Source organism: Camelus ferus, chromosome 6 (genome assembly GCF_009834535.1).
Source record: "Camelus ferus isolate YT-003-E chromosome 6, BCGSAC_Cfer_1.0, whole genome shotgun sequence".
Lineage (NCBI taxonomy): Eukaryota > Metazoa > Chordata > Mammalia > Artiodactyla > Camelidae > Camelus > Camelus ferus.
The window spans coordinates 15,978,942-16,001,712 of record NC_045701.1 but is presented as its reverse complement, the minus strand read 5'-3'; the positions used below and the strand labels follow the sequence as shown (position 1 = coordinate 16,001,712).

Genomic DNA, 22,771 nt, shown 5'->3' with positions numbered 1-22,771 from the left:
TCATTGAATATTTATTAATTAGATAAATATTTATTGATCATCTTTTTGCTAAGCAATACTTGATGAAAGACTGTATGTTTTGGCCCTCAAAGAGCTCATTGTTTAGTAGAAAGAAAAAGGGATATGAATGTAATTAGATAGTATATTAGTCAAAACAGGCTAATGGTTATAACAAACAATGTTAATTTTCAATGGTTCAGTACAGCAGAGATTTATTTGGTTATGTTACAGTACATGGGTTGTACACAAAGAGGATGGGGTGGGGTTTCTTCTCTTTGCAGTCAATCAGCCTTTTTCCATCTAGTGGCCCTGTCATCTTTTTGGTCCCCAGAGATCCACCAGATTTTCTACATCCATCTATCAGGCCAAGGAAAAGAAATTTGGAGAATTACAAGGGAGATTTCATGGACTAGGCCTGGAGGAGCCATCTTTACACATTCTGTTCATCAGCTCTCAGTCGTATGGCCATACCAAACTTGAGTGTTTTGATCCAGTTCACAGGGCTTTAATGATATTTAAAGTGTGTGTGTGTGTGTGTGTGTGTGTGTATTTCCAAATGTATCTAAGTCCATTTTTTCTGGGTTTTCTGTTGTCATCCCTTGATTTGTTTATTTATCTCTGTATCAGTACACATTGTCTGTATTTTAAGTCTGATATTTGGTAGATGTAGCCCCCTTACTTTGTTCTCTTTTTGAAAAATAACTGTGGCAATTATTGGCCATTTGCTTTTCCATCAAAATTGTTGAATCACCTTATAAAAGTTCCATGAAAGGGCTTCTTCCATGAATGTTTTGATTTAAATTGCATTTGACTATAATTTTATTAGAATTAAATTTGTGTCTGATTTACCCCAGACTTTATTACATTGTAGTTGCTCAATAAAGACTTTATTGACTAAACAAAAAGAAGATGACAATTCTAAGCTTCAGGACAATGAGCCCATTATAAGCCTTAACTATGCTTAGAACTGCAAATCAATTTTAAAATTGAGCAAAATTAAAATTAAAATTTAACTGTTGCAGATCCTCCACCATATAATGTAGTCCAAGATATGATTGGTTTTTCAGGGCACTGAATTTAATCATTCAGATATTTAACCATGACAACCTCTGTAAGGTGCCTAGCACATCAATTAGTATTGTTATACATGGTAACAATGGATAATACTGTTGAATACATGATAATTCCTTTTTGTGAGAACATTGTCCTACTTTACTAGCAAAGATCATTAAATGCCATTTTTTAAAAGTAGCTGCCCCAGGGAAACAAAAAATAAACATTGATGTTTTATTTATTACTTTAAAAATATTATGTAATACTTTATTTAATTATTTATTTATTTGTAATACTTTTAAAATTTATTACTACTTTAAAAAATTAATTTGAGTGCTAACAGTCCCTAATCAAGCTACAGCTATATTCCTGTATGACTATTTGATTGCTTGCTGAAGTTTAATAGCAGTATACATGAATTTAAAAGTTCCTCTTATTAAAACCTTTTAAATATTTAAAAATGTAATATAGAGCTATGATGGTGAGCTTTTTCTAAGAGGTAAATGGACTACCAATGTGAGCTAATGAGTAAACTTTAGTATTATATGAAAAATAGTTATGACACAAAGGATTTTTCAAGGAATGGAAATACATGTCAACTGGTATCCTCACCTATATAAGCATATTCTAATTGGATGACATAATCCCAGGGTTGGAAATTGCCTTGATAAAATTCATTACTATTTCCTTCCTCTCTCCCCATCTGTCTTCCCCATAATGTCTCTGTTTCTAATCAGGAGGAATAAAGTTCATGGCTGAAAAGCAGTTTGGAAATCCAGATAGGCAGCAGGAAACCACAGGTATGATATTCTGTTTATAGATTTTCTGTTTTCTGTTGATAGAGAAGTCAACATAGTCTATTAAATTGACGAGGTCTTTAATGATACGTTCTTTCCCTGAATCTATGATAGAGATGAAGGATAAAAAGATTCAAAATAGACCTAATATGCTACAGTCACATTACACATGGTGAGTCAGATGTGAGTAGGTCCCAAGCTCATGCCAGGAAAGAGTAAACATAACATTTCAAGGTGTCTGGGAGGAAAAAAAAATCCTCCCTTCAACTTCTAACTTCACTTTACCACCATCCACTATCAGACTGTCCCAGAAAACTGAAAATGACCCAGATCTTGTGCACAAAAGCACATGTAGGGCTTCTAGACTCTAAAGCAGACAATTTGTAGTTTTAGTGAATTGGCAGAACATAGCTCTGCAGTAAGCGTCATCTGTAAAACTCTACTGGCCAGGTGGCATTTTGAGTTCTCTCCTGTCTGACTGAAGCTCAGAAATAACAGAATGTGCCACAGCTAGAGACCAAGCCCATTCTTGGTGTCCTTATAACCCTGAAATTAATTGTATGCCCTTCTGCTCCACCAGGGTGCAGGGTGGAGGGAAGAGCTTGGACCCTGGAGGCAGGCAGTGTGGGTTGGATCCCAGCTCTGTTACTTACCAGCCTTGTCTTAGGCCTAGGCCATTGGAATCTCAATTCTTTATGTAATATGGGAATTAAAAAATATTGATCACATTGCTGTGAGGATAAAATAGATGAAGGAGCTCCTGCTAGAAAAGGGCCCCATGCCTCACATCTCTCACCATTGACTCTCAAGTGCCTAAAATTCCTGCATTGCTCATGACTGTGAGATAAGGCAGGGGTGCCACACTAAGAATGAAAGTGTATAGCATGTTGGTGGTAGGGCTGGATGGCATCTTCAAACTAGCACCTTGGTCACCATTTACTTTTGCAAACTAGTTAAGCAGTCACTATGCAGGGAATTCCAAGGCTAGGACACCATATAGGAAAGTCTGGAATATGAAAAGCCATTTAGAAGTAGAAGATGAGGAACTATCAAAGAGGACAGGCCTGCGATGGGAGAGAGGGGTCACACTGAAGCACTTGGGTAAGGAAATGTGAGAGTCCTCCAAATTGGAAGAAAAGGGTAGTAAAATCAAGTGGGGGTGCAGGTGGGATAGGGCAGTGGCTATGTACAGAAATGACACTTGGACTTGGAGTCATACTTGGTTCCCCTCTTTCACACACCTACAACCAAATCATCAATAAATTCTACTTCCAGAATTCACCCAGCATCCACTCAGTTCTTACCACCTCCACATATACCCTGGTCTAAACCACCTTATTCTCACGTCCTAATTACCACAGTAGCTTCCTACTTGCGCTCTGCCTACCATTCCCTCTTATTGTCTGTTCTCTGAGTACACAGTGTCAGATCATATCACTCCTTGCTCAGAACTCTCTAATGACTTCCCATTTCACTCAAAAAAGAAAAGTCATTAATAAGAAAAAAAGCAAACAACCCAGTCCAAAAATGGGCAGAAGACCTAAACAAGCAATTCTCCAGCGAAGAAATACAAATGATCAATAGGCACATGAAAAAATGCTCATTATCACTAATTATCAGAGAAATGCAAATCAAAACTACAATGAGGTATCACCTCACACCAGTCAGAACGGCCATCATTCAAAAATCCACAAATGACAAATGCTGGAGAGGCTGTTGTGAAAGGGGAACCCTCCTACACTGCTGGTGGGAATGCAGTTTGGTACAGCCACTGTGGAAAACAGTATGGAGATTCCTCAAAAGACTAGGAATAGACTTACCATGTGACCCAGGAATCCCGCTCCTGGGCATACAACTAGAAGGAACCCTACTTCAAAATGACACCTGCACCCCAATGTTCATAGCAGCACTATTTACAATAGCCAAAACATGGAAACAGCCTAAATGTCCATCGACAGATGACTGGATAAAGAAGAGGTGGTATATTTATACAATGGAATACTATTCAGCCATAAAAACCGACAGCATAATGCCATTAGCAGCAACATGGATGTTCCTGGAGAATGTCATTCTAAGTGAAGTAAGCCAGAAAGAGAAAGAAAAATACCATATGAGATCACTCATAAGTGGAATCTAAAACAAACAGACAAACAAACAAACAAACAAAACATAAATCCAAAACAGAAACAGACTCATAGACATAGAATACAAACTTGTGGTTGCCAAGGGGGCAGGGGGTGGGAAGGGATAGACTGGGATTTCAATATTGCAGAATAGATAAACGAGATTATACTGTGTAGCACAGGGAAATATATACAAGATCTGTGGTAGCTCACAGAGAAAAAATGTGACAATGAATATATATATGTTCATGTATAACTGAAAAATTGTGCTCTACACTGGAATTTGACACAACATTGTAAAATGATTATAAACCAATACAAATGTTTTAAAAAAAAAGTCATAATCCCAAGTCCTTCCCATGGTCTGCTTTCCTGCCCCACATGATCTAGCCCCAGCCAGCCCTCTGAGCTCTCCTCCTTTTGCCCACTGCGCCCTCTGCACTGACCTTCTTACTGTGACTTGAACATTCTTTGGCCTTAGCACATCCACACATTGTTTTCTCTTTCTCTGGAAATTCCTACCTCTGGAAATCTACATGACTCACTTCCTCACTTCATTCAAGTCTGAACTCAAATATCACTTTCTCATCCCAGAGGCCTTTCTGACCTCCACTAATACAGCATCCTGCACCCCATCATGGTCTACTCTCTGATTTTTGCCCTGCACTTGACCATACTGCCCAAAGACAACATGCCACTGGATTTGCACGAGACATACAACCACCTCACAGGAACATGAGGAACATGAACACAGAAGAATCTGAAGCCCTTCCTTTGAGCTGGACTTATCTGTTCTCTGAGAGCCAGGAACCCCAGTTGGTGTTTTGGACTTCAGATACTCCTGCTCTGAAATCCATCCAGCAAGGCAGGGGTCAGGGATATGGCCAGTTCTGAGAAATCCTGAAGAGCAGGTAAGTGACCAGGAACACATATCTTTTGCAATTTGTTTATTTCACCCTCACAGAAAGTATTTGCCTGGAGTCCCACCTAACAGAACACCTTAAAAATACTGACTTTACTACACTTCTAAGCAATCTAAGAAAATATTTCAAATAAATAGACTAGCAAGATGTTCTCCTTCAATATCCAGGGCCTCAGATTTGAGTCTCAGTGATGGCTGGCTGCTCTCAGGCTATGAGTGTAGTGAATGCTCTGGTGTGCTGCACAGCTCCCACTGCAGGGAAGACACACTCTTTCTCCAGTGCTGGGAGTGTTGCCTGCTGACGGCTTCCAGCTGACTCCCTCTCGGGGCCTTTCCCTTAGCTGAAGGGAGCTGTCTGGTCTGAAATTACATTCTCTACCTAGGGATAGCCCACATCTGATGACTGGTCAGCATGGAGGTAAAAGGCATGGTGTCTGTACCACAAGTTGAGATGACTCTGAAAAGCCTTCCCAGCTTCAGAGCTCCCTTTGGGATTGGCTGTGGCCTTTCTTGTACCTGCTTCACCAAATTTCACTTTCCTCAAGCCCTCACAGGAGTCATTCCCAAATGTGCCACCCAGTTATATTCCTGCATTCAGATCTCCATCTCAGAGCCTATTTCCCAGGGGACTTAAGACACTGAAGAAACTCAGTTCAATCATTACAGTGGCCAGAAGAAACAGCCTGCGCCACCTGGGGTCAGGTGATTGCCACCATGGCAGACTCAGGAACTTGGGGAAAGGTATTGACTCCTACAGACTGTTAATGGGTAGCAAGTGGCAGAGCCTGAGCTCAACCCACACCTTCCACTCCAGCTAAGTCCTTCAAAAGAGAGCTGGATCCACTGGAAAGTCATGCCACCCTCCCACACTGCAGCCAGACTGGCCTTTCAGTTCCTCAAACAGGCTGAGCTCTCTTGAGCTCTCTTCTGACTCAGGGACTCTTTATTGAATGGGTTTTCTTGGAATCTTGGCTTAACTGGTTTCTTCTCAGCCTCAAAGTTTCAGCTTAATGCTGCATCCTCAGGGAAGCCTTTCTGGGATGCCCCTACCCAAAGGCATTTCCCCCACCCCATTTGATTCCCATTTAACCATATCCTTGCTTATTTGTTTCAGTGGTCTTATTTCACTCTAAATGTTTCTGTTTGTTTATGTTTGTTCTCCTACACATAACTAGTTTTTAAATGTCTTCTCTACCCCTACAGAACGCAAGCTCCATGAAGGTAGAAACGATCTAGTTCACTGCTGTATCCACAGTGGCTGGAATAGCACCAGACACATGGTAAGTGTTCAATAAACACACTGGGTGAAAACATGAACATTCTTTTCATTCACTAGTCTTCTTTCTATACACCACAAGAAGCTTATCTGAGACAGCATACAGATACATGAACTCTTACACAGGAGATTGGTTGGAGCCAAACTGCAAGGTCTGGAGAGACGTTTGCGTCTATTGTATGTGCTTATAATGCTGGTTTTGAGGGTTGGTGAGGGTGGGGATGGTGTCATATAGGCACAGACAAACAGTGAAACCAAGTAATAGGCATAGGAGTACAGCTCGAGTTCTGTTTGATGCCATGTGAAGTTGAAATGCAGTGCCTCCAGAGCAACACACTGACTTTCCTGGAACAGTTCATGAAACACGAGGGAAACCTACATTGTTCACCCTTTCTAGCTGGGGCTCAGAGGAAAGCAGTCTTTGGAGCATCAGAGAAAGTTCTAGCTGACCAGCTGTGAGCCTTGTGGAGGAAGGGCTCCAAGCAAGACAGCTGTGTCTGTGCTTGGTATGAGCCTTGGAGGCCCCGCAGAAGTAGGGGCTCCTGCTCCTGTGTGGCCTCCTTTCCCCACTTGCCCTACCAGGTTCGTAAGTTCCCTGTGAAGGTGGCAAGGTGCTTAAATGTGCGTGCACCCTCCCAGTCCATATCCCTGCCAGCCTCTGCTGGAGAGCCAGAGCATTATCAGGAGGTATCTGAGCCAGAAGGAACCTTGGGGCTCATCCTCTGCAGTAGTGTTCATGCTGGGTCCTTTGCCTTAACCATAACAGCTCTGCTTTTCATCTGTTTTCTGTATGTCACTCGGGAAAGTCAGTGTCCTTCTGAAGAAATCAGAAACTTGCAAGCATCCAATTCCTTTGTGTTCGAGCCGAAGAAATAGAAATCCAAAGAGGTGCTAGGAGGGACTACAGTCCTAAACAATTAAGGGCAGAATCAAACCATGACTTGTGAGTGTTGTATCTTCAAACCCAGCTCCATTTCTCCACCTGCTGCATCACTGATCATGCCGGTCATTTGATATGGCCTTCTTTATTACTTAACTTTCCAGAACCAGTTCCCACTCTCTTCACTTGGCATGGCCCTTCTCTCCTGGAGTTCCAGAAGAAGGCACAACTATGGACAAGGTAAAAGATGAATGTTCTCTAGTGCAGTCCCACACTCCCCTGCCCTGGTAGGCAGTACCCCTTCAGGGTACATCATCTGGTTCCCCGGAGCAGCACTGCTGAAAGCCATTCTGCAGGACTAAGGTTGTGGACGAGTAAAGATGTGATTGCTCCCAAACCAGCTCCACTCAGTCTATAGAGTCTGCTTTTTGGTTTTCATCCCTGCCCACACCTTTTTTTTTGAGGGGGCGAGGGGAAGTTTGTGGTGAAATTACAGAGAAAAAGGAATGTATTAGTCAGCTAATGGTGCATAATAAATTAATGCAAATTTAGCAGCTTAAAACAACACACTTTTATTATCTCATAGCTTCCATGAGTCACGAGTCCAGGCAAAGCTTAGCTGGGTCACCTTTAGGGTCTCACAAAACTGCATTCAAGGGGCTGCTGTCTCAGTCTCACCTGCCACTCAGGGGTCCTCTTGCAAACTCATGTGGATGTTGGAAGAATTTGTTTCCTTGCATCTGCAGAACTCAGTACCAACAGGAGGAAGAGAACATCTGCTATGTGGAGTCTCTGAGGTCAGGGAAAGGATAAGCCCTCTTTTAAAGGCCCACCTGATTAGGGAAGACCCAACTAGGATAATCTCCTTTCAGTTAATTCAAAGTTTAGCAACTTACTTTCATCTGTAAATCCCTTCTATAAAACAACATAATTGTGGGAGGGCTACCCCATGTCCATTGCCATATTCCCTAGTAGTTGGAAGCAAGCTGTATATCCTGCCCACGTTCCACGGGAGAAGGTTTCATGGAGGCATGGACACCAGGAGGCAGGGACCACAGGGGTCATCTTAGAATACTGTACACAAAATTCTTCTGTTATTAGAAGAATAATCAAAAACTAACAAAGGTTAATTCAGGATGAGGAAATGGAGGCTCAAAAGAGTGAGAAATGTACTTATGGTTCCTTATGGCAGAAGCAGGCTTCTAATCAGCAGGGTTCTAAAGCTAAAGCTTACTCTCTTTACCTCTACTGCCTAACTCATACATTTGAAAGACAAATGAAGACTATTGTGAGGTTCAAGGGCAAGAAACCTGGATAGGCAACCAAAGGCCTGCTTTCTCTTCCAAATTAATTCTCTAGCTGCAGATAATTTTAGGCAGCTCCTTAACTCTGTGTTTCATTCTGTCCTCCCAGTAACCCCCCTGCTTTTGGTGAGGATTGATGAAAAGTACCAGGCATTGCAAATAGTAGGTGCCTATAAGTGCTCATTAAACTAAAATGAAAGGTACCTCTTTTAAGTAGAAGGAGGTTTACCAATTTAACCTCTTCCTCCTTCTGCCAAGTTTGGTCTAGAATGCTATGAGTGTTGGTGTGAATGGAGAAAGGAAGAGGATGGTGGGAAGGCTAAATAAATGTCTCCAAGATATCACTGCCCCTCTGCCCCTCTCCTGAAAGCCAAGGGGACACACTGGAGCAATTCTGAGCTCCACAGTTTTAGGATCAGATTTCTGTTTTAGGAAACGTGCTCTGATAGTGGAGTGAAAGAGAAGAAGACCAAATGGGGAGCTGCTGCAGAGTTCTGGGTGAAAGACCATGTTCACCTGGATCACAGAGGTGAGAAAGTGGCTAGAGAGATAGGGGAAAGCTTCTGTCCATAGTTAGGGTACAGAATCTATAGGGTTTTGTGGTCACTTATGTGTGAGGAGTAAGATAAATAAAAAGCCTAAAAAGAAGTCTAAAATAGTGACCATTAAGAGGAATGAAAGTAGCAAGGTGGTTCCTATGAGAAGATGACAATGGCCATTTTGTCACCAGCTCCCCCTCCCGTGGGCTATAGCTTCTCACTGAGTCAAGGGAAAGGGGGGTCTTATCAGAGATGTGGAAGCAGGTAAGGGGAACAGAAGCACGTCTAAGGCTGGGTCCCAGTAGGTCGTTGTTCCCACTAGCCCTGAACACTGGAACTAGCAGCAGCATCACCTGGGAACTTGTTAAAACTTGCTCCAGCCAGACGTACTGAATTAGAAAGTAGGCATGGGGCCCAGCAATCAGTGCTTCAACCAGCCCTCCTAGTGATTTCTATGCATGTTAAAATTTGAGCACCACTCTAAAGAAGTCATTTTGGTTCTGAAAATATGTCCATTCATAAAACCTCTGGGCAGTCAGGCAAGATGGATGTATAACCAGGGGCCTCTGAAATGTTGGCTACACATTGACAATGAGGAAAAGGCTTACTTTCCTCCCCCACCTGAAGATACTGAGTGAAACCTTCCAAATTCTCAGGAGAAAGATACCTCTGGATCATATTCTGTTCTCCTTTGAGAGTCTTGCTCAAAATACAACAGTTCCAAAAGGAAGAAAAAGTAAAGGGAAGGAGGAAAATGCAAGGGCCACACAATTTAGTATTGCCCTTGGGAGTGCCGGAGCCTGCTTCCTCACATTGCATTTTCAGTTATCACCCCCACAGCTTGCTCATAGGCCTGCACCCAGAATCCCTTATTATTTTAGAGTCTGTAGAGTGGGAGTGTGGATTGAAGAGGGTGGCCATAAACAGCCTCTAACTCTTCCCCTCTGGTTGATTCAGTCGACCAGGCAAGGATTCTAGTGAGCCCTGATGAGATATTTACAATTCTCTGACCACTGCAGCAAGAGGATGGGCAGACCTCGAGTGAGGGCTGGGGCTGAGACCTGTTCTGCATAACCTACCATGGGGACCACAGGATGTTTCAGTGCGTGCTTCCATCTCTGAGCCTCAGCTACCTCATCTTCAAAATGAAAGAGTTGGGCTCAATGGCACACCCAGAGTTTTAATTTTTACTTGTTTTTTCATGCCCCAGAATTCTTGGTCCTACAGATGATATCAATTTAGCTCTTGTAGCAAGAGAGAGTGCTACTCACCTGAACTTATCCTTTGAGAGAAGGGACTTCAGGGTTTTCAGGATTCTGTTGACCTTAGAGCAAGGAAAAAAAAAAAAAAAAACCAACAGTCAAATTCATACACTCCCAAAGGGTTCTGTGAACATTTTAATCTTTGCATATCTGGAAACAGCATTTTAGGGGGAAAGTGTTAAATGTCCATTGACAGACAGTTTCTCCAGCCTTAGAAGTGGTTCTGGAGGAAGGTTTTGCAATCTTCCAAATATCTTTAATTTTTATTTGTTTTTATTTTTTATTGAAATATAGTACAATGTTGTATACAATGTTGTATTAGTTTCAGGTGTACAACAAAGTGATTCAGTTATATATATGTTATATATATATGTTTCAGATTCTTTTCCATTATAGATTACTACAAGATGTTGAAATGTCTTTGAGAGACAGAGAAAGGCCATGATTCTAAAGGAGCACCTCAGTCTCACCATTCTTTACCACCTTATCTTCATCTTCAAATTAAGGCATTGAATAAGTTAGGATTTGGCTTTTTCCCCCCTAATTTTTATATACTCATAGCCCAGAGATTTCACAGCTGTATTTTCCTTCCACACAAAATCAGTTCCTTGACTTTTATGCTCTTTCCTTCATTCTTCCTTTTTTCCATTTGAAAAAAAAATTTGAGCAAGACTCAAAGGCAAACAGAATATGAGTCAGAGGCATCTTCTTTCTCTAGAACATTTGGAAGGTTTCACTTGGCAATGTCGGATGGAGGAGAAAGGTAAGCCTTTTCCTCGTTGTGTTCTTAAATGTCCAGCCAACCATACTTCAACTTGAGTCCTGGCCCATTTCAGAGGATTATACATCCGTTTTGTCCAACTGCTCAGATTTTTTTTGTGAATGGACGCATTTTCAAAACCAAACACGATGACAAAAGTAAAAAGTTCACACAGAACTTCTGAAAAAAAATACTCTAAACTGTTTTCTTGATTTCCAGTAATTATGGTATCCTTTAATTATAACTTAAGTCAAAGTATTAATTCTTTCTTTTTTTCACTGTCCTCAAACTGAAAGGAGTTTATTAGTAAGTCCTTGCTTAGGTAAGAAACAAATATCATCAATGGAGAAGTGTGTGCCTGTTTTTATAATTAGTACACTGGTTCTGTGTGTCTAATGTGATAAGGCTTGGAAGGTCAGAGAAGCGGGGGATTGGTAGGTCCTGGTCTCAGAGTAAAGTGAGATAGTGCTGCATCAAACGCTAACTGATGGGACGGACACCCAGGGTGGCTGACAGTTACCTTTAAGTGGCCAATGGTGAACTTGTGGACAATGTGGTTCCACGTAGACTTCTTGTAAACAGAGAGGTGGCCAAAATCATGTTGCAGCCATCCAGCTGGGGCCTGGGGAGAGAGGGCCAGGGATGCTTTCACAGCATCAGCACCCAGACACCAGGCCTCTGGGAGTTGGGAGAGTCGGTGGGGGGAGGGAGCAGGGGCTTCAAGTGACAGGTGAATGTGTCATGCCTCACCTGAGAGGCAGCAAGAATAAAGGCCATAATGATGATTGGAATCCAGCCATTGCCAAAATAAAAGACAGTGAACCATGCGATGGTCTCCATGATGAAGATGTGGGCCAGGAGGAGGAGGAAGAACAGGTGGTTGGTCTTGAACAGGTTCATCTCCTCAGTGGTCTTCCTCAGGGCCCGGAAGTCCTCAGTGATCTGCAAGTTCTTGCTGTGGTCCTGGCTGGGCTCCTCCGGGGCCAGATCACCGATCAGCAAAGGCTCCATGAACTTGCGCACGAAACTGAGGTTGCGGTGGAAGGCGAGGAAGGCGTCCGTAGCACCTTCCCCTGCGTAGTGCCCGATGACCCGAAAGCCCCGTGGATGCCGGCTGGACCATTTGGTGATGTTGTAGACTTTGTGGTCGATGACGAGCCACCTGTCCGTGCGCAGGTTGTGCTTCTGAATCTCCTCCCAGCTGAAGGTAGGCATCGGCGCCTCGCGCTCGATAGCCCCCTCGCCCTGGTTCCCCCCTTCCCCATGCTGCATGTCTACTAGTTGCCCAGTCCACAGCGGTGGGTGAGCCCAAAGTATTAATTCTTGAACTGAAATACACTTCCTTGTTTATTCCCTTACACAAATGCTTATGTAATTTTGCTTTACACATAATTCTTCTCTGCAAATTTATAACTAAAGGCAATTTCTAGAAAGTCAAATGATTCTGCACAACATCTCTATGAAGTATATTTGGAGAGAGGTTGAAATAATTGTTTTTCAAACAAAAAGTAAAGGCAAAGAAGGATGAGGCTATAGATGAAGACTACACAATGAATCAGGGTTGGTACTAGGTTAGAGTTAGTTCATTCCTTCAGGACATATTTTGTAATATTCCCATTATTAATCTAGTTCTTCATATACTAGGATACATTTCTTGTGTTTTGTCTTATACCCATGTCCTTTAAAAAAAACACAAAGTATTTATTGTCTCACAGTTTGAGAGGCTTGAAATCTGAGATGAAGATGTTGGTAGGGTTGGCTCCTTCTGAGAGTGGTGAGGAAGACTCTGTTCCAGACCTCTCCCCTAGCTTTTGGTGGATTGCTGGCAATGTTTGTTGTTCTTTGACTTGTGGAAGAATCAGCTTGATCTCTGCCTTGATGTTCATGGGGTGTTCTCCCTGTGTGAGTGTCTGTCTCCAAATGTACCCCTTTTTATGAGGACACCAGTCATACCGGATTAGGACCCACCCTAATGACCTCATTTAACTTGATTACCTCTGTAAAGACCCTGCCTTCAAATTAGATCATTCTGAGGTACCAGGGTGAGGACTTCAACATATGAATTTGGGCAGGGGGCAGGGGGAACATAATTCAACTTAAATACTATGTAATAATATAATAGCAAAAACATGCATTCATTTATTATTATTGATTAATTTTAAAGAATTTATTGAGCACCCACTACATACAAAACACTACGCCCATATGCCTTTAAAAGGGACAATTTTACCCCAGTGTTTTCCTAATTCTTCCCAGCATACGTCGCAAACTTGCACCATCATATGCTGTCAGAAGGGAATGTCTGCTACTCTGACCCAAAAGCAAAGAAAAAAGAACTAAGGAAAATAGAAAAGTTAACAAAAGTAAAAAAAAAAAAAGCACACCAGAATGATTTTTATCCTTTAGCTGTTAATAGAGCAAAATGAAAGGTTTCCTAAAACAGAACCCCCATTTCCCTCTGCCTCTACTTAAGCAATGACTTTTACACGAGACTTTCTGCAGAATTTCTCTTTATGTGATTCTTGATTTAGAAAAAATTGGGAATTAAAGACAGGGTAACCAGAAGATCAATAAATTATTATAATTGAAATATCTATTGTTAAAACAGTACAGTGCTCTCCAAATTGAAGCAAGAAGATAAAAGATTGCTCAAGCTAGAAAAGACTCTAGAGATCATCTGCCTTGGGGGCAGGTAGGTCCCATCATATGTTGTTTTAATATAGGTTTTATTGCTTGGATATAGTAAGGGCAACAGATCAGGAGATGATTGCTATTGAAAAGCTACTTTGTAATATTCACAGATTCCAATAGAAGAGGGCATTCAATGCTGTGGGGGTCAGAGTAGGACTTCACTGGAAGCACCAAAGTCAGGCAGGAGGGAAAGAGTGGGAGGAGAACTGTGGGCAAGCACTGTGGGAAGGAACAGGCAAGGCAGGATAAGCAGGTGTAGGATTGACTATCTTAGTAATTTCAGCAGAGTCTGGGGCATAGGCACTACTCCTGGTTGTCTGATGTCTGGCTCTGGAGTGATTAGGGCTGGTGGATACTGGCTTGGAGTAGGAGAGCCTGTTAAAGGAGCTGGTTGTTTGGGCTCTGGATTGGCTGGTTTGCTTTTGAAAAGTTTGCTTCTGTGCACATTGTTTCCTGTTTCTAGGAACTGACTAACTTAGGGAGGGGCATTCCCTCCATGGTCAGCAATGCCCCAGATATCAAAGCATCAGAAGACAAAAAATGCAAGATGTAGTTAATGTACATGTGTCATTTCTAGTTGATTGGTTGGGGACTTTCTAGATGGGATGCTGATCAGGATCCTAAGATTATGTATGGGCTCAGTAAAAAAGAGTACTATTTCTCAATGTCTGCCATGGACACTGGGGTGGGATATGGCCGTGCATTGGTCATCGCCCATCAAATCCAACTCTTCCTCATAAATATGATGAAAATGAGGTCCATAGTGGTAGACTGACTTGCCCAGTGTCACAAAGGTAGTTAGTCATGGGTCTCAAAATACAACCCAGACATTTTGACTCCCAAATTAATGTTCCCTGCTAAAAGAATGCTGGCTACAAACTATTCACAAAACAGAGATACTAAGATATAGACAGCAGCATGATTCCAGCCCAGTCCCCTACAATGTTCCCAGCATCACCTGTAGTTTTGGGAGAAGGACATCTCTTGTTCTGGGGTCTATCGTTATTGAATTATCCACATGCAGCCTGCTGCAGTTTCTTCTACAGGTTGTGACATCCTTATGGATCTGTTCTCTTCATGACCATCTTACATGTTCTCCTTCGTTGATAAATCTCCAGGCCTGGTCTAGAGCCCTCTGCAATCCATCCAGAGCAGTTTCTGTTCTCCCAGGGAACCTGGACAGCATTAGCAGAGTATTAGAGAGTTCACCTTCTAGTCCTGATTAGTTACTGATTCTTTCATCAGATTTGCTTTTGATGTACAGCTCTTTTTTGTTAACAATATAACATTTGTTACTGATTTATAATCATTTTACAATGTTGTGTCAAATTCCAGTGTAGAGCACAATTTTTCAGTTATACATGAACATATATATATTAATTGTCACATTTTTTTCTCTGTGCGCTACCATAAGATCTTGTGTATATTTCCCTGTGCTACGCAGTATAATCTTGTTTATCTATTCTACAATTTTGAAATCCCGTCTATTCCTTTTCACCCTCCGCCTCCTTGGCAAAACAAGTTTGTAGTCTATGTCTATGAGTCTATTTCTGTTTTGTATTTATGCTTAGTTTGTTTGTTTTTGTTTTGTTTTGTTTTTTAGATTCTACATATGAGTGATCTCATATGGTATTTTTCTTTCTCTTTCTGGCTTACTTCACTTAGAATGACATTCTCCAGGAGCATCCATGTTGCTGCAAATAGCATTATGTTGTCGGTTTTTATGGCTGAATAGTATTCCATTGTAAAAATATACCACCTCTTCTTTATCCAGTCATCTGTTGATGGACATTTAGGCTGTTTCCATGTCTTGGCTATTGTAAATAGTGCTGCTATGAAAATTGGGGTGCAGGAGTCATTTTGAAGTAGGGTTCATTCTGGATATATGCCCAGGAGCGGGATTCCTGGGTCACATGGTAAGTCTATTCCTAGTCTTTTGAGGAATCTCCATACTGTTTTCCACAGTGGCTGCACCAAACTGCATTCCCACCAGCAGTGTAGGAGGGTTCCCTTTTCTCCACAGCCTCTCCAGCATTTGTCATTTGTGGATTTTTGAATGATGGCCGTTCTGACTGGTGTGAGGTGATACCTCATTGTAGTTTTCATTTGCATTTCTCTGATAATTAGTGATATTGAGCATTTTTTTCATGTGCCTATTGGTCATTTGTATTTCTTCGCTGGAGAATTGCTTGTTTAGGTCTTTTGCCCATTTTTGGATTGGGTTGTTTGGCTGTTTCTTATTAAGTCGTATGAGCTGCTTATATATTCTGGAGATCAAGACTTTGTTGGTTTCATTTGCAACATTTTTCACCCATTCCATAGGTTGTCTTTTTGTTCTACTAATGGTTTCCTTTGCTGTGCAGAAGCTTGTAAGTTTCATTAGGTCCCATTTGTTTATTCTTGCTTTTATTTCTATTGCTTGAGTAGACTGCCCTAGGAGAACATTATTGAGATGTATGTCAGAGAATGTTTTGCCTATATTTTCTTCTAGGAGGTTTATTGTATCTTGTCTTATGTTTAAGCCTTTGATCCATTTTGAGTTTATTTTTGTGTATGGTGTAAGGCAGTGTTCTAGCTTCATTGCTTTACATGCTGCTGTCCAATTTTCCCAACACCATTTGCGGAAGAGACTGTCTTTATTCCAATGTATATTCTTGCCTCCTTTGTCAAAGATGAGTTGACCAAAAGTTTGTGGGTTCATTTCTGGGCTCTCTATTCTGTTCCATTGGTCTATATGTCTGTTTTTGTACCAATACAATGCTGTCTTGATGACTGTAGCTCTATAGTATTGTCTGAAGTCTGGGAGAGTTATTCCTCCAGTCTCTTTCTTTTTCTTCAGTAATGCTTTGGCAATTCTAGGTCTTTGATGGTTCCATGTAAATTTTATTATGATTTGTTCTAGTTCTGTGAAATATGTCCTGGGTAATTTGATAGGGATGGCATTAAATCTGTAGATTGCCTTGGGCAGTGTGACCATTTTAACAATATTGATTCTTCCAATCCAAGAGCATGGGATATCTTTCCATTTCTTAAAGTCTTCTTTAATTTCCTTCATCAATGGTTTATAGTTTTCTGTGTATAATTCTTTCACCTCCTTGGTTAGATTTATTCCTGGGTATTTTATTACTTTGGGTGCTATTTTAAAGGGGATTGTTTCTTTACTTTCTTCTTCTGTTGATTCATCGTTAGTGTAAAGAAATGCAACTGATTTTTGAACGTTAATCTTGTAACCTGCTACCTTGCTGAATACTTCGATCAGCTTTAGTAGTTTTTGTGTGGACCCTTTAGGGTTTTCTATATATAGTAACATGTCGTCGGCATATAGTGACACTTTTACCTCTTCTTTTCCAATTTGGATCCCTTTTATTTCTCTCTCTTGCCCTATTGCTGTGGCTAGGACTTCCAAGACTATGTTGAATAGGAGTGGTGAGAGTGGGCATCCTTGTCTTGTCCCAGATTTTAGTGGGAAGCTTTTGAGTTTTTCACCGTTGAGTACTATGCTGGCTGTAGGTTTGTCATATATAGCTTTTATTATGTTGAGATATGTTCCCTCTATGCCCACTTTGGTGAGAGTTTTTATCATAAATGGGTGTTAAATTTTATCAAATGCTTTTTCTGCATCGATTGAGATGATCCTGTGGTTTTTGTCCTTTCTCTTGTTGATGTGATGTATTACATTGATTGATTTGCGTATGTTGAACCACCCTTGTGTCCTTGGGATGAACCCCACTTGGTCATGATCCATAATCTTTTTTATGTGTTGTTGGATTCTATTTGCTAATACTTTAGTGAGGATTTTGGCATCTATGTTCATCAGTGATATTGGCCTATAATTCTCTTTTTTGGTAGTGTCTTTGCCTGGTTTTGGTATCAGGGTGATGGTGGCTTCATAGAATGAGTTTGGGAGTATTCGCTCCTTTTCAATCTTCTGGAAGAGTTTGAGAAGGACTGGTATGAGTTCTTCTTTGTATGTTTGGTAGAATTCCCCAGTGAAGCCATCCAGTCCTGGACTTTTATTTGTAGGGAGGTTTTTTTCTTGCTATTTCGATTTCATTTCTAGTGATTGGTTTGTTCAAATGGTCAGTTTCTTCTTGACTCAGTCTTGGTGGACAGTATGTTTCCAGAAACTTGTCCATCTCCTCTAGGTTATCCAGTTTGGTTCCATATAGTTTTTCATAATATTCTTGTATGAGATTCTGTATTTCTATTTTATTTGTTGTAATTTCTCCCTTTTCCTTTCTTATTTTGCTGATTTGTGCTCTCCCTTTTTTCTTCTTTGTGAGTTTGGCCAGAGGTTTGTCGATTTTATTTACTTTTTCAAAAAATGAGCTTTTGGTTTGATTGATTTTTCTATGGTTTTTTTTTTTTTAATCTCTATTGTATTTATTTGCTCCCTAATCTTTATAATTTCCTTCCTTCTGCTGCATTTTGGGGTTTTTTGTTCTTCTTTTTCTAGTCCTTTCAGCTGGTGGGTTAAATTGTTTATTTGAGATTATTATTCTTTTTTGAGGAAGGCCTGTATCGCTATAAACTTCCCTCTTAGCACTGCCTTTGCTGTGTCCCATAAATTTTGTGTGGTTGTGCTTTCATTTTCATTTGTAGTCAGGGCATTTTTTAATTTCAGCTTTGATTTCCTCATTGACCCACTGGCTTTTTAATAGCATATTGTTTAATCTCCATGCTTTCCTGTTTTTCTCCTTTGTTTCTCTGTTGTTGATTTCTAGTTTCATGGCATTGTGGTCAATAAAGATGCTTGAGATAATTTCTATCTTCTTAAAATTGTTGAGGTTTCTTTTGTGCCCAAGTACATGATCGATCCTAGAAAATGTTCCACGTTCATTTGAAAAGAATGTATATCCTATTTTTGGGGGGTGTAATGCTCTGAAAATATCCACCAAATCTAATTTTTCTATTATATTATTTAGTTTCTCTGTTGCCTTATTTATTTTCTGTCTGGAAGATCTGTCTAGTGATGTTATTGCGGTGTTAAAATCTCCAACTATGATTGTATTCCCATCAATATCCCACTTTATCTCTGTTAGTAATTGTTTTATGTATTTAGGTGCTCCTACATTGGGTGCATATATGTTAATTAGTGTAATACCCTCATCTTTTATCACTCCTTTAATCATTATAAAATGTCCTTCTTTATCCTTCTTTATGGCCTTTGTTTTAAAGTCTATTTTGTCTGAAATCAGTACTGCAACACCTGCTTTTTTGGCTTTTCCATTTGCATGGAATATCCTTTTCCATCCTTTCACGCTCAATCTATATGTGTCCTTCTCCCTAACATGGGTCTCTAGTATGCAGCATATTGAAGGTTCTTGCTTTATTATCCAGTCTGCCACTCTATGTCTTTTGACTAGAGCATTTAGTCCATTAACATTTACAGTAATTAATGATGTGTGTTTATTGCCATTTTCAACGTACCTTTGCAGTTGAATTGGTATTTCCTCTTTGTTCATTTCTTCTTCCTTTTGTGGTTTGATAATTTTCCTTTGTATTACCATGGATTTTATTTAGTTTTTGTGACTCCCTTGTAAGTTTTTGGCTTGTGCTTACCCTTTTCTGTAAGTCTATTAGCCCATTACTATATTTCAAACCCATCCTATTGAAAACAAAAAACTTAAAAAAGAAAGAAAAAAAATACTCTATATTTTCTTGCTTCCCTCTCCCACTCTTAATGATTTTGATGTCTTCTTTTACAATTCCGTGTTTATTTGTAATTCATGAGTTATAACCTTTCCAGTTGTGAGTTTCTCATTTCTGTACCATCCTGCTGCTTTTCTATGTAGAGTAGATCTTTCAATATTTCTTTTAGCATGGGTTTAGTGTTGCTAAACTCTTGTAGTATTTTCTTGTCTGTGAAATTCTTTATGTCTCCTTCTATCCTCAAGGATAGCCTTGCTGGATAAAGTATCCTAGGCTGCATCTTTTTTTGATTCAGTACTTTGAATATATCTTGCCACTCCCTTCTGGCCTGTAGTGTTTGTGTAGAGAAATCAGCTGAGAGCCTTATGGGGGTCCCCTTGTCACTCACTCTTTGCTTTTCTCTTGCTGCTTTGAGGATCATTTCTTTATCCTTGACTTTGACCATCGTGATTATGATATGTCTTGGTGTGGGTCTGTTTGGGTTCTTCCTGTCTGGGACCCTTTGAACTTCCTATACTTGGATATCTGATTCCTTCTTTAAGTTTGGGAAGTTTTCAGTCATGATTTCTTCAAAAAGCTTTTCAATCCCCTTTGATCTTTCTTCCCCTTCTGGGACCCCTATTATGCGAAGATTGGCACACTTTATATTATCCCATAGGTCCCTTATGCTATTTTCATTTGTTTTTATTTGTTTATCTTGCAGTTGTTATGATTGGGTGCTTTCTGTTGTCCTGTCTTCTAGGTCACTAATTCGTTCCACTGCATTATCTAGTCTGCTTTGCACAGCCTTTAGATCCGTTCTCATCTCAGCCAATGAGTTTACCAATTCTACTTGGCTCTTCTTTATAGCTTTGATTTCATTTTTGACATATTTTATGTCTCTAAACACTATCTCTTTTAGTTCCTTCAGTACTTTGATCACTCCTTTTTTGAAATCTTGATCTAGTAGGCTATCAGTGTCTATTTCATTGATCGTTCTTCAGGGGATTTCTCTTGTTCTCTTAATTGGGAATGGTTTCTCTGCTTCTTCATCTTGCTCATATCTCTCTGGCACTGTGGCTTATGGAGTATCAGTTATCTATTGTGGTCCTTAAAGGAATTTACTTATTTATCTATCTAATGCCTATGTAGGAATAAAACTTAAAAAATAAAAAAAGGAGAGCGAGAGAAAGAAGGGAGAAAAAATGGTCTGAAAACAGTGTATAATCAATTATAGAAGTACAATTTGAATGAGACTAGCATTCGAGTTGAGATGTCTTTTTTTTAAAAAACCCTTAAACAAAAAAAAAAAGGAAAAAAGATCCAGAAATGATATTTGAAACTTATTTATAATCAATAACAGGAGACCAAAACCAAAAGAAATGAAAATGAAATCAGGTGGATTTTTTAAAATAATAATAATATAACTACTTTAAAAGAAAAAATTTAAAAAGGAATTAAAATTAGAAGCATATACAATTGTTTAGAAAGTAGAAATTAAAAAGGTAATAGAAAATAGAATAGATAAAAAAAGATAAAATAGAGAATTTTAAGAGAAGGGAGGAAAAAAAGGTTTGAAAACAGTGTATAGTCAATTATAGAAGAGCAATTTGAATCAGACTAGCATTCGAGTTGAGACATCTTTTTAAAAACCCTTTAGAAAAAAGCAAAACAGATCAAAAAATGGTATTTGAAACCTATTTATAATCAATAACAGATCAAACCCAAAAGAAGTGAAAATGTAATCAGGTGGATTTTTTAAAAAATAATAATATAACTAAGAGAAAAATTTTAAAGGAATTAAAGCTAGAAGCATACACAATTGTTTAGAAAGTAGAAATTAAAAAGGTATAAAAAATAGAACCGATAAAGATATGATAAAGAGAGAATTTTGAAAAGGGGGAGAAAAAAAGCTTTGGAAACAGAGTATAATAAATAATTGAAGAGTAGGTCGAAGCAGAATAGCAATCGGGTTGAGACGTCTCTTAAAAAGCTTTAAAATAGGAGAAAAGAGGAAAAAAATATATTTGAAACCTGTGTATAATCAATAACAGGAGATCAAAACCAAGAGAGAGAAAAATGACATGACGTGGATTTTTTAAAATAATATTATTTTAAAAGAAAAATTTTAAAGGGATTAAAACTGGGAGGATATATAATTGTTTAAAAAGTGAAAATTAAAAAGGTAATAGAAAATATAACAGGTAAAAACAGGTTAAAAAAAGGGGGGGGGGTGTGCTCCTGGAGACTGTGTGCTCTTAATGAGAAGTCTTTCTGTCTTCGCCCTGTTTGGTGAGCTCGGCTTGCTGTTTCCAGAGGCCCTCCGTTGATGCCCTCCTCTGTGCTGTTCCCAGTGCCTGTCGGCAAGCAGATCGCACCCCCTCCCAGCACAGCGTTCCTGCTGGAAAGGCAGGGGACCACCCGCCATCTCCTGGTGCTGGTTGCTCTGCGCTCCCACGTGCTCTGCGCCGCTGTGCGTCGCCACTGCGCGCTCAGCCCTGGGTTGGTGCTCCGCAGGCGGGCCCGGGAAGACGGCGGAACAGCCCTTCCCCTGCTCTGTGTCCAAACTCAGCTCCTTGTTTGTCCTGGCGGTGCCAACTTTGCGAGGCACCAGGGCGGAAGGATCCTATCTGACTTGGGCTGCAAACAAGTCACTGTCTGGCCTTTGAGGCTGCCGAGCCCCCGGGCGCTGATTCAGGTTTCGCCCGCGCCCCCACCTGGGTGCCAAGCTCAGGATATGGCGGCTGTGCCTGAGCCCTGCCTCTCCTTGCCGAAAACCTTCCGTGAGTTTTCAGAGATGGGGGTATGCACCCTTCCCCCCAGGGCACATCAGCCCTGCTGTTTTATGGAGGACCCAGGTTGTCCTGCCCTGTGCACCCACTCATCCACTTTGCGCAGCCCCCTGCAATCCCCTGGGGCTGCCTCAGTGCAGCCGAACCTGTCCTCCGCCAGGCTCGGGCAGCCTGTCCTGGCCCCCAGCTCCTGGCTCAGGAGGGTCTCGGGCTGGGTGTCGCAGCGACCCTCTGTGCCCGTTTAACTTAGTTCTGTAGGTCAAGGGCTGCTCCGTATAGATCCAGGCCTTGGAGGCTCCACCTCTGTCCCGCTGGCCTCTCCGTTGGAGAGGGGAGACCCAGCAACGAGCGCCAGTCCTCCTTTGCCGCTCCCTCCCCGTGGGACTGGTCCTGCACTGTTTTGCCTTTTCGTCTTCCTTTTTTTTTTTTTTCTTTCTCCTACCAGATTTTTGGCATCTTTGTCTTTTGAAGAGGACAGTGTTCTGTCGGAGTTCCGCAGATGCTCCGGTTGGCTGGGTGGGTCCGTGGATGTGTGTCTTGGTGTATCTGTGGGAGAGGATGAGCCACCAGCGTCCTTCTACTCCGCCATCTTGGCCTCTTCCCCTGATATACAGCTCTTGATGGCAGTTTCTCTTCTTGAGCTGTCCTGTCCTGGCTGCAACACTAATATTAGTCTCCTCCACAGTCAAGGTGATCTTGAGACAGATATTTTGTGACTTCTTGAGGGAGAATATTTCTCAG

The 22,771-nt window shown here is 40.8% G+C and overlaps 1 protein-coding gene across 1 annotated transcript; it reads right to left on the bottom strand.

Annotated features, from left to right (window-relative positions):
• Positions 1–11,564: 11,564 nt before the first annotated feature.
• LOC102523732 (acyl-CoA 6-desaturase) lies at positions 11,565–12,493 on the bottom strand. Its single transcript, XM_014566786.2, has one exon. The coding sequence runs from the start codon at positions 12,186–12,188 to the stop codon at positions 11,565–11,567; it is 624 nt and encodes a 207-aa protein (XP_014422272.1). The 5' UTR covers positions 12,189–12,493.
• Positions 12,494–22,771: the final 10,278 nt, after the last annotated feature.